The sequence below is a fragment of the Atta colombica genome, unplaced genomic scaffold (assembly GCF_001594045.1).
Source record: "Atta colombica isolate Treedump-2 unplaced genomic scaffold, Acol1.0 scaffold126, whole genome shotgun sequence".
NCBI lineage: Eukaryota > Metazoa > Arthropoda > Insecta > Hymenoptera > Formicidae > Atta > Atta colombica.
Genome location: NW_017259213.1, coordinates 1,815,321 through 1,828,534, shown reverse-complemented (window position 1 = coordinate 1,828,534; position 13,214 = coordinate 1,815,321). Strand labels below are relative to the sequence as shown.

The window sequence follows — 13,214 nt, the reverse complement described above, 5'->3', positions numbered from 1 at the left end:
AAGCAGTTGGAGCAAAAACGACGTATTGATGAGATAATCGGAGTTGCTGAGAACGTTCCGAAACGTCCAATGATCCAGTCATGTTAGTGCTATAAATTCTCTGTAGCGTTTAAAATGCTAAGTGGACCGCAGCATAAATTTGTCAAATTTTGTACTTGATTTCGATTCAAGAAAAGATTAAAAATGATTATTGATTGTGAATCCGATTCTCGCTCAAAATAAAAATATCATCATTTAAAATTTATAAATCGGGTTGTTGCAGGAGATGAATCAATTAACTACATATGCATTGACTAGTGAAACTGGTCTCGATGGTAATTCTGTCATAATATATTAAAAAAACTTTTTATTTACAATAATTTAATTACTATATTTTATTTATAGTACTCTATCAATCTCTCCTTGAAAAAAAAATATCAGTTACAAACATCACTGCATTATCGTTGTATATCCTGCTTTACATAGATAATTACATAGATAATTATTTATAAATTCTGCTAATAAAGCCTTTTTCCTGTTTTTATTGAGCATTTCATAAGTTTTTGTAAATTTTGTAAATTTTTATTTGTTAATAAATAAAATAAAATAAAAAAAATTAAAATGTTTATATTTTAATAATTTTAGGGCCAGACCAGGTATTATCTACGGACATAGATACTACATGTAACGCTGACGGCAGAGTACGAATAAAGTTAGATAGCAATGGATCTAATTCATTCATGCCCATATCAATCCCTGGAGTTTTAACTAGAACTGCAAAGCTTTATCCTAACCATATAGCGTTGGTGTCTAGACCTGATACTAACGGCAAAAGAACCACATATACTTTCCAGTATGTATAAAAAAAAAGACTTTTGTTTTTCTACTCTCTATTATCACAATAAGTATTATATGTATAATACTTATTGTGATAAAACATGTAAAACTTTTCTCTATTTATGATTTTGTAAAATATAAATATTTTTATATAAACTTTTTCTTTTCTATTCTTCTCAATTTGATTTACAGGTAAAATCCATGAGTTTAGCAACTACATTCACCTCGACAGATGATACAATTAATTTTGTACAATTTTATTAATTTTTTATTACAGAGAATATGAGTCTATTATAAGAATCGTCGCGAAAGCGTTTCTAAAGTTAGGTTTGGAGCGACATCATAGTGTCTGCATAATGGGATTCAATAGTCCGGAGTGGTTTATTGCTGATCTCGCGGCTATATATGCTGGGTAAAAAAACTTAATCATTTTATATCAAAATAAGCATCATTTATAATTTACACGTACTGTTTACATATTCACAATATTGCATATAATATAACGATATAATAATAAAAAGCAATCTAACAACAATATGAATTCTTACTTTTTCGATTTTTAAATCGGATTTTTAATAAATCATTCAGATTTTAAATAGATCATTCCTTTTTAGTGGGATCGCTACAGGGATTTATATCACAAATTCTCCAGAAGCATGCCAATATTGTGCTGAAAACAGTCGGGCAAATATAATAGTCGTTGAAGATGAGAAACAATTGCAAAAAATCTTGCAAATAAAACACAATTTAACCCACTTGAAAGCAATTGTTCAATATAATGGCATACCTACCAAAAAGGATGTTTTGAGTGTAAATTAATTAGTATACTTTTACTCTAATATCTTTTTATTTAATATATATAACTTATTATTATTTATTTTTTCTCAGTGGGACGATTTATTGGACATAGGTAAAAAAGAATCGGAGGATAAATTACTATCTGTGTTAAAGACGATAGGAGTAAATGAATGTTGTATTGTAGTATATACAGTAGGTTCAATTTATCGCAGTTAATCATATTGCGATTGCTATAACATATTTAATATATTATTTTCTAAATTTGCAATTTTTATAGTCGGGAACAGTCGGAAAGCCAAAAGCTGTAATGGTAAATCATGATAATGTGCTGTTCAGTGTACGGACATTATTGTCAATGCTACGTTTAAAAGAAAAAGCAGAGATTATAGTTAGCTATCTACCACTGTCTCATATAGCAGCACAGGTAAAATATTCCAAATAGCATAATATATATTTTATGTATCTTAAATAAAAATTCAACAGTGACATACAATTAACAAATTACAATTGATACAAATTTTCACGTATATAAATTACACAGGATTGAAATGCGAAACTTGTAACGTCGTTACTGTTGCTTTTTTTAAATAGATTAAATAGTTGGAATCAGATCTTAAACTGTTGACTAATATTATTGCCAATGAATTTATAGTTTATCTGTATGATTTGTAATTTATAAAATTTATAAAAAACGTTCCATTTTTCATCTGTTAAGATTTTTGCAACTAAATTTTATATGCCCTTTATTTTCATTATATCATTATTTGATACTAATAGTTCTTTACTAATTCCATAATGAGATTATATAATATTTTAATTTCAGATAATTGACATCATACTAAACATTATGTTAGCGAGCACAGTATACTTTGCGGACCCAAGTGCATTAAAGGATACATTAATAAATACGTTACTTGTTGCACAACCAACTATTTTCATAGGGCTACCCAGAATATGGGAAAAGATATATGAAAAAATGCAAAAAAAAGCGCATAATAACGGCATAATAAAAACTTGGATTATTGAATGGGCAAAAACACAAGCTCTTCATTATTATAGAAATAAAATAAATGGCACAAATTATAAACATTGGGGCTACGTTTTTGCAAAATGGCTTGTTTTCGACAAAGTCAAAGCAGTATTAGGTTTGAACAAGTGTCAAATCTTCGTTACCGCAGCAGCACCCTTATCGAATATCGATATTAAAAAATATTTCCTGAGTTTAGACATGCCTCTATTAGAGGGATATGGAATGTCTGAATGTAGTGGAGCTCATACAATAACTGACATTAACCAATACAGGTAAATTATTATAATTTGCTTTTATTCTTTATATTGAATTTTCGAAGATTTTTTTATGTTTAAAATATTTTGTTTACAATAAATTTTATTCTAATTTGTTAGCATGAATAGTGTAGGAAGAACTTTACCCGGATTATATACAAAATTATACAATATAGATGAACATGGCGACGGAGAAATTTGTATGAGTGGACGACATATATTTATGGGTTATTTAAATGCACCAGAAAAAATCAAAGAAGCCAAAGATAAAAATGGTTGGTTACATAGTGGTGATCTTGGCAGATTAGATTCAAATGGAAATTTGTTTATTAATGGTAAATATTTGTTTCCCATCTATTAATATTTATTATATAATAATATTCATGAAAAATAATGGGTTATGTAAATATATGATATATATACAATATACTCGATAAAGACCATAACAACACTTGCATTCTTAAGATTATTTTGAGACGAAAATCTTAATGCCAAAACAACGAGGCTAACAGTTTTTGAATCATAAGCATTTAAAGTTAGCAAATTATACCGCTTAAAGTCTGCGCTTTCAGATGTGGTTGGCATTTTTATTGTATAACGCCTAAACATACAGAACTTTAGGCAGTATTCGCTAACTTTAAATGCTTATAATTAAAAACCCATTATATAGTCTTGATATTTTAATATTGTGATTTGCGTTTCAATTAGGAATCTTTAAGCATTGTTACGATTTTAAACGAACACATATTGTATATGTTTTATGCATTCGCAGGTAGAATAAAAGATCTTATAATCACAAGCGGAGGGGAAAATGTAACATCGTATAATATAGAACAATCGATATTATCGGAATTACCATATTTAAGTAATGCTATGGTAATTGGAGATCGAAGGAAATATTTAACGGTCCTTGTCACGCTTAAGGTATAATTCGAGAAAATAAAAAAATATGAATTTAAAATTATAAATATTTAAATAATACATTTTTTTCAGAGTAATATGAATGAAGAGACTGGCGCGCCATTAGATACACTGGCGCCAGATGTATTAAAATGGGCACAGTCTATTGGTAGTAGTGCTAAAACGGTTACAGAAGTCATAAACTCTCGCAATACAGCCGTAAGTCTTAAAAGAGACTCATAATATTATTTAATACTATATAATAAAAAAAAAATTTATTTTCTCAAATCTGAATCGAGTAAACAAATATGAATGAACAATTTTTATAGCAACAATTTATTGCATTAATTAAATATTGAGATGTATTGAAACAATTGGATTAATACTGATTGTGAATCAAATTATATATTGTGCTACTAAAGTTATTTTAATGCAAACAACATTGCCAGTATGCCAGAATCTATTAGTTTGATCTGCATGTTTAAATGTTACAAGATGTTTCTTGATCTTTTAGATATATGAAGAAATCGACAAGGCAATTAAGAGAGCAAATATGCAAGCTATAAGTAATGCTCAAAAAGTACAGAAATTCGAAATTCTTCCTCATGATTTTTCGATTCCAACTGGCGAATTGGGGCCTACATTAAAGCTTAAAAAGAATATCGTCGAAAAGATGTATGTTGATTTGATAGATAAAATGTATGAATAAAACTATATATTACACAATATCAGCATCAATAATAACATAATATTAATGTTACAATTTTATATTCAACAATATACAGTGCAACTCCGTTGATCATGTCGGAGACAAGATATTTCTTATAACCAAGTAATTCAAATAATAGAAATTCTGTACTTTATTCTTGAACTTTCTTCTATAGCTTTTAATTTCAATAATAAGAATGAAGTCAAACGTGTTGAGTTCTTATTATTCAACTATAATAACATGTACGCATCATAATTTGGAGCTCAGCTAAGTATATTTGGAACTGAGATACGAACTGATTCATACAAATGGAATGAAGATAAGTCTAATTCTAATGTAAATATAATATAACATATGTCAGAATGCATCTAGAAATCTAGATTATCAAGCTGAACATTAAACAGCGAACATTTAACACAAAAATACTAGATACATAGCTTTGGATAAACCTCGCTTCGAGTGAAAAGTTAAACAAGGATTTACAACTTTTCACATTTAATTTTTTGGTAATGGAGCCTTCCATAGAGGAGGGGGGCGAAACCCACATTTTCCGCTTTACAAAGTCAATGGCGAGTTCAAGCCGGCAAAGCGACTAGATATGCTTGCCGAACGAATGAGCATGATTAGGTCTTACCAGATGAATCCATAACCACTCATGTTAATCAGAGTAGGCCTAGGCGCTTTGCCGACTTGAACTCACCCAATGAATTTGACTTTTTTATTAATTTTTTATTTATATTGTACTTATATTTATATCTCATTGTTAAGTTTTAAAAGAAAAATTTAAAGTGTTTTATCTCAGTAGGAGAATCCATCATGTGATTCAAAGTGTATGTAAGACTTAAACTATTGATTTTAATCGTATATAAAAAAGTAATTGATGAGATTTAATCTTTTCACAATTACCAATGATTACTAGATATTGTCATAATAAAAAGCGTATGTTATAATTAAAGAATCTTTATACTGTTTTTGTAATTTTTATGTTGATAGTCAAATAGAGTATTGATCTTGAGAAAATATCAGGCAAAATTGTTAGAAATACAATAATGCTATTAATGCTATGCATTTATTAATAAAAAGCAAAAAATTGTTATAAGTAAGACAGGAATCAAATATTACAGGAATTAAATCTTAGACATTTATTTATTTGAATACAGTTGTTTATACAGTACAAAAAGTATTTGTATAGAAAAATATTTTTTTAAATTTTATTTTTAAAAAGTAATTATTATCCAGCGAGAAATGATTCATCGAATTGATGTCAAAATATCGATACAATAATTTTGACATCAATTCGACATCAATTCGATGTCTAATTAATTGTTTTTGTTGGGTAATTAACAATTTATTCATAAAGAATTCATAAAATAGACTGTATTTTTCTCAAAATTATATTACCAAAAAGATGTATATAAATTATAGAAAATATATCATAAAATATATCTTAAAAATAATATATCTTAAAAATAACCGAAAATTAACAATTATATTATTTGAACGCTCAAAAAATATTCGTACAGTCGAGAAATTTAGATTCCTAAAATCATACACGCAAAGCTTGTTTGTTTATGTTAGAACAGAATATATGTTGTTAGAATAGAGAAAAGTCTCCTATTATGAGATAAGCGCCTAATATGAGATACCGGCGTTTTTGCTAATAAACACCATCTATTGGTTCCATCATGCTTAAATTTATTACTGTTAGATTGAAAACTATTTAATAGAAAATTCATTATTAGATCATGCTTGTAATCATCGTAAAAAAAGATTTTGGAATTTAGATGTCTTCAAGTTTCATTGAGATGAGCATTTAAATCTTGTTTATTATTTAATAAATAAATATTTGACAATAAATTCTTCATATAATGATAGTAAGGTCGTACTAATAGAAAAATACGGGATATATTGAATTATTTAATTACAGAAGTTAGATTTGATGATCATAAAACCATAAGAAATCGTAATATGAGACCCAAGATATATCTAATTTGAAATAATCTATACTTCTATGTTATAGTGGAAATCGTTGCTAAAGAGTAAATTTATACAATAATAAAAAGGACAACTGGAATGAACGTCAAGTGCCTATTTCTGATGCTTGATTCCAACTATCTGAAAATGAGTTCTAGGTATAATCTATCGCATGCTCATTTTTCACGTACGCTGACTGTGTTTGTTTGCATTTTAGAAACATAAAATAAAGTTTTTTAATTTGCAATACTGACATATTTTGCATTTTACTATCATTTTCTCGGGGCATCTCATATTAAGAGCACAATTTTTTGACTTTGCGATTTGCTCACTTTTTACATTTCTTTAATTTTCCAAAAAAAAAATGGAATTTAAATTAAATTTTATATAACGTTATCTTAAAGTTTATTAAATTTCTTTCAAAATGATCTATTATTTTTTTTAAATTCTGTTCATAAACTTCTAGTATTTATCCAAAATGAACTCGGTATCTCATAATAGGGACCTTTCCTCTAAATTCTTTTCCTTTCCTTTATATAAAATTGCTAATTAATGTTTATTTTCTACAAATAAGGCTTTTTTTATAAAAAAAATATCCTTATACGAATACTTTTTGCATTGTTATATTTGGCCTGTTATTTCTCTAAACTGGTGTACATATAGCAATAAGTTGAACTGAACGAAATATTTGTTTTCACTTATTGTACTGTCTTTCATTTCATTTATTATACCGTGTGCACTGAATACAATTCACTGAATTCATTGGTAAAGAACAGACTTATTGAAACTATTAAAAGTCATTTTCATTGTCTTCTTTAATTAATCGTAAATAATTGTTGTGTAATACATTGAATCAGTTTCGTGAGACACTGTAATTACGATTTTCTATTCAATATAACTAGATACAATGTTTAGTCGTCATGTTATGTTAATATTCGTTATTTTATGCTCTAATCTAACAGCTGTTAACGGAAAAATCGTATTTTGATTTGGTTCAACAAATTAAGAATTTATAATTTATTTGTTGTCCCAACAATAAATTTAATATTATTTGATTCATACTACAAAAATGTATTCTAGATTTTTCTTTCTTGCTCCATCTGTTCTATATGTCATATTTTTTATTTAGCTAAAATGATTTGCAAAAATCAGCCTTGGACTTTAGATTAATATTAATAAATATTCAAATCATACAAATGCTAATTAAAAAAAAATTAATCTCATTTCAATATACCATCATGTAGCAATAGTTTCTGCATATTAATATTTCTAACATGTAATAATTTATTATGTTTATACATATTAATATTTCTAAAAAAAATAAAAAAATTATATCAATTGATAATCATTACTTACAAATCAGATAGCAAAATAATCAACCAATCAGAATATGAAATAAACTCTAATTAATTCTCTTATGCTTCATGCATTATGTAAAAACTTATGCTGCGACTTTAGGAATACAACAACCATCAACTAGTCAGGGCTGTCGATTGTATTCAGAAACTTGGACGCATCCAGATATCTGCAATTCGTCCGGAGTAATCTATACATACCTTAAGCACACACGTAGAGGAAGTGTTTAGAGTCTTAGATAATTAAAAAGTGAGAAAGGCAAGGTACGTACGAGAGTAAATATCTGAAGCAATTGAGTAAAATTGTTATTTGATATAAGATGTAAAATTATTTGATAAACCAATTAACTAAAATTTTAGAAATAACTGAAACTACAAAAGAAAAGAAGTAACAATATAATAATTTTTTTATTGTACAAAACATAAAAATGTTTTTCGTACAAAACATAAAAATTTCTAAATTAGTTTTATTAAATATAAGAAGAGTTAATTATAAATATAAACAGGGTAAACCATAGTCATTGAACCAGCTTTTTTATCTTATGAGAAAATTATCGATTGCACGCACGTTATAATCCAATAGATATGAAGTCAATAATTTTCTCATAGGATAAAAAATTAATTCAAACTCTGATTTACCCTGTGTATATGTTGCGCGCGCGCGCGCGCGTGTGTGTGTGTGTGTGAAGAAAAAGATTGTAAGATATCATTATAATCAAATAATTTATAATCTGAGTTTAATATATAAAACACATTTAAAATAATTAAGGGAATCCTAAGCGAAACTCGAACTCCGATGAAGTCACCAGAAGTCGTTTTTTTCAACGCATCGCCATGATTCTTTAAAAAATGTGTTTCGAATTTCACATGAAGCGCATAATGCATCATTTGTCCTTGTTGTTCACCAAATAATAAAAAAGAATAAAACGATACATCATGCGCTTCATACATAACTCGGAACGCACCCATATACTACTTAATATTACTATACCAACATCTTACGCACCTATGATACACGCAGTCATGTCAATTTTCGTATAACAAATTCGTCGCGGTAAAACATCTAAATCTAATTTTAAGAACTCGACGTTATTTGTTCGTGCAAACTACGTGTTTATGGATTATTATTTCGTAAGTTCAGGTTGCAAAACTTTTATATCAAACAAATGTTGTCACGACTTGAGACGCTATATTACACTAATAATGAGAAATGATAAAAAATATTTCAATTTCGAAATTTTTTGATCGTTCTCGGCATAAACTCCATCTCACAAACACGTATTAATGCGTATACTTTAAAAATTCTGGAAAAGAATTTTCGAATCTGTGAAAGAGAAAAAAAGTATTTGTTATACAAAAATTATATGATTAAAATATCTAATTGATAATAATTATATAGATTAATTCTTCGGTTTTAACTCTAAAATCCTAAAATTCAACTAATAGAGCTGCTAGTCCTAATTAATTCTAACCGAAATCTGTATTCCATTGGCTGAATTTTAGAATTTTAAAGCCGAAGTATAAACCAAACAAGTCGTTAGTCGATAATACAAACGACTTTAGGATCCTCTTAAAACAATTTTTAAAATGAAAAGAATTGTTTAAATAAAAAAGGACGTTATAATGTGACTATTTGAATATGATGATAAAGTTGGTTATCCATTATATATTTTTACAGAATCTAATTTCTTTATAGATCTATTTGGACTTTCCATGAAATATAATAATTAAATGTAAATTTTGTTAATGTTTTTATATTAGTTTCTTTTAACAAGCGAATAACGAATTTCAGTATTATTTTTAACGAAAAATATTAATATTATTAATATTAAGTGTTGATTAAAAATCATTGTGATTATTATTTAAAAATAATAAAAATCTTCAAAAGTCCTAAAAGGCATCTGTGAAGTAACATATCTGATACACTTATGAAATCAATGCAAAAGTATTGTTAAGAACGTATTCATTAAAAGAAATTTCTGAATATATAAAATATCTAAATCTGTAATAATATATATTTCAATACATTCAGAATTTTTTATGAATTTAAGCTACTTAAAAAAAAGACTCGGTTGCACTAACGGTACTTGCATTTTAAGCAAGTCTTAAAACTCTCTTTGTCTCGTTTTAAAGCGAAAGAGAAATAGAGATAGAGAAAGTTTTAAGCTTTGCTTAAAGTTAAGGTAATCATATTCCTTCTGTTAAAAGCATTTTCTTTCAGGATAATTTCAGTAAGGGATACGAAAACTCTCGTTAAAACGTAGCAAATTGTAACATTTTATATTAAAAAAAATATAATTTTTTTGCTTATAAATTGTTTAAAAAATATTTCTTTATAAATTTCTTTGTAAATTCAAATCTCTGTAAGTCTCCTTTTAGAATATAAATATTATTTTTATTCATATTTTTAATTAATTTTTTCATTAAAAATGTTCTCTATATAGCTATCTATTACAAATGACTTGATATTACTTAAAAAATCCATTTTTTAAAAAGTTTCTATGTAAAATGTAGACATATTAAGAAAAATATGTCATAAAACAGAAAATAATACAAACTTTTCATTATAAACATTTGGAATTTTGAATAAGCAGAAGGAATGAATTCTGTTTCATGTTAAATTATTTTTTAAGCAATCCTATATTCTTTTTCATAAATTTTTGCATTAAACTTAAATTTTTAATTTTAAAACGAATTATTTTAATGAATTTTCTTGCGAATGGTTTTATCTAGTATTTTTTTATCTAGTATTCTGAAGAAATTAATTTTCTTTTAAAGAATGTATTATAACATTTAGATATCTAAATAAGTTCAAAGTAAAAGAAAATATGTAATAAACTGTAATATGTTACGTTTTGACTAGAGTTCTTGTATCCCTTGTTGAAATTTTCCTGAAAGAAAATGACAGAAGGAATATAATTTTTAATGTAAAAAATTTATTCGCATTTTTTGATGCGTGAAAATATTGCGCAATAGCGGCGAAGTCATAGTGACGCGGCGCAATGGAACGCTTACGCACACTACTAGGCGACTCACGGACGTGCGTCCATTTAAAAGACGGCGCCCATTGGATTAACTTTACTCCATAATAATTGCTTTATAAAGAATTATAGAAAAAAATGGCTTAAGACATTTCGACTCAATTTTAGATCAAGATTAGCACTATATAATTAATGCCCACTATTTACACCTGTATAATTATTATTACTAATATTATAGTAGTAATAATCATAATTTTAAATTATAAATAACTTTTTAATTATTTTTAATTATAAGTAATTTTTAAGAGAATAAAAGTTCAAATATGGGCTAATTATAGTCTATGTTTAGATAATTATCTCTTCATGAATCGCGCGAGATAATATAAAGTCAAAAATACACGATTTTTTTAATGATATGCATGCTTGCTCTGATGCATGCTAGAATATAACGTTCATATATTAAGTGCGGCATGTCGATGTGCATGACTTCTGCATTTATTATGTGTTACTTCATAACTTGTTTTCTTGCATGTTTTCTTCAATCAAAAGATTAAAAACTATCACGTGATCGAATAGACGATTGACTGCGATTGACAGCATCTTCAGAAACAGAAATAATTGTACTAATTTCGTAGTTATCTATCAAACGTTACACGGCATGTATCAAAGCAAGCATCGTACATACATGCCTTTAATTCAAAAAGTCGAGCATCACGTGTAATTCTAGCGCTGTTAAATGCGCATTTCAGCGTGTTCTCACAGGTGATTATCTAAACTAATTTGTAATGGACCATTTAAAATCTTATATCTCAGAAACTATTGTTTAAAATAAAAAACTACAATTAACTTTTTAATTTAAATTTTTTATTTGTTGCTGTAGTATGTTTAGTTGCGAATTTTTACTTATGTATGTATAGACATCGATTTATAATGTATTTCGCTTCTTCAATGACTATAACTTCTTTAGGTTTTTTATTATTAAATTTAATTTTTTATGATATAGTTTTTTATTTTATAGTAAATTGTTTAAACATACAATTAAAATTATAAAAAATGGCTCAAACGATTTAAATTACAATATATAAAAAAAAGAGAGCTAAATTATATTTAATCCATAAACAAAATGAACATTTTGTCTATCTTCAACGAAACTTTATTTTCAATGTTAATTTTAATTTTAAATATTTAAAAATTATTATATGTAAAAGTGCAAGACTGAACTATTATACACTGTTAAAAATTTCATGAAATTTAATATACTTTTAAATTACATAATTTAAACTTAATTTCATGGCATTACATTAAATTTAATGTATTTATATTTAAAAGTATATTTGTTATACTGAAAAGTATATTTGTTTACATGTATATGAAATTTAATGTACTTTTTATAACATTTTGTGAAAAGTATTGTACACAATATTGTATACAATACATTAAATTTCATAAATTTAATATAACATTCATTACATTTAAGTAATGAATGTTAGTTATGAGTGTAAACTACTATAACTAACTTAATTAAATCATTTATTACTTTTAATTTCGTTTATAACCACATTTTCATTATATGTAAATGAAACATGTAGTTACATTTCTAAGTGTACTTCAATATCACATGATTAAAATTGTATAAATTTTTTTCACTAATGAAATACCAAATATAAGGTGTAGATATGATCCTCATGTCAGCTGTCTTCGAGATGAGCAATCATGCGTTATTGAATGTAATAGCGTTTTTGCGTATATCTCATATATTTAAAATTGAAATTAACAGTTAACATCGAAAATGATCTCGTTGGAAATTTAAATTGTTTTGTTTATGAATTAATTATGAATTATAATTATCACTGGGTCGTAATTCTCTTTTTTTGTATATTGTATTTTAAATAAACATTGTATAGTTTTATGAACTGCGATTATTTGTCAATCTTGAAATGTAATTCTGAACTGTCAGCTAGAATAATATCACAATTAACCTTCCGCTGGCGGATGCAGGCTCTCGCAAGACCCGCGAGTTAAGAGTTGTTTATTTTTTCCAACTGTGAAGAAAATGAATAAACGGATATTTATTTCTATTATAAGTGTATTATTTATATTATATATATTTCTATTATTTCTATTATATGTTTATTTCATTTTCTACATATTTAAAATAATTTACTACTTATTATAATAAAAAACTGCTTTTTAAACGTTTTAAATTAATATCTTAAGTCACATTTACCCTGTATCCGCCGTGCGTGCGAGTATCATATCCGCTGTCCTAATAATAAAAATAAAAATAATAGTGCTAAAAATGATAATAAAATTTTTTTTCTGATAATAAAAAATTCTTTTTTTTTTCAGTTTTTATGCGTTAGTATTATACTTTCAGAGTTGGCAAGTAACGTTATT

The 13,214-nt window shown here is 26.4% G+C and overlaps 2 protein-coding genes across 3 annotated transcripts in view; both read left to right on the top strand.

Annotated features, from left to right (window-relative positions):
* Positions 1-259: 259 nt before the first annotated feature.
* Positions 260-4,507, top strand: LOC108695110 (very long-chain-fatty-acid--CoA ligase bubblegum-like). The gene is made up of 11 exons (XM_018204870.1): positions 260-314; positions 625-832; positions 1,094-1,228; positions 1,431-1,626; positions 1,705-1,806; positions 1,892-2,038; positions 2,438-2,916; positions 3,019-3,233; positions 3,671-3,822; positions 3,892-4,017; positions 4,313-4,507. The coding sequence occupies exons 1-11, from the start codon at positions 266-268 to the stop codon at positions 4,505-4,507; spliced, it is 2,004 nt and encodes a 667-aa protein (XP_018060359.1). The 5' UTR covers positions 260-265.
* Positions 4,508-7,961: 3,454 nt separating this feature from the next.
* Positions 7,962-13,214, top strand: part of LOC108695036 (long-chain-fatty-acid--CoA ligase ACSBG2-like) — a 19,445-nt gene continuing 14,192 nt past the window's right edge. Inside the window, exon 1 of one of the 2 annotated variants that reach the window (XM_018204763.1) lies at positions 7,962-8,100. The gene's annotated coding sequence lies outside the window, so the exon portion shown is untranslated. Of the gene's footprint in view, positions 8,101-11,470; positions 11,580-13,214 lie in introns of those variants that run through there. The other variant, XM_018204764.1, reaches the window with a different exon arrangement.

Coding starts and splice junctions, on each gene's coding strand:
- LOC108695110 (XM_018204870.1), top strand. CDS start 266: ATGAATCAATTAACTACATATGCATTGACTAGTGAAACTGGTCTCGAT. Junction 3,823..3,891: donor CGGTCCTTGTCACGCTTAAG/GTATAATTCGAG, acceptor CATTTTTTTCAG/AGTAATATGAATGAAGAGAC. Junction 4,018..4,312: donor TAAACTCTCGCAATACAGCC/GTAAGTCTTAAA, acceptor TTGATCTTTTAG/ATATATGAAGAAATCGACAA.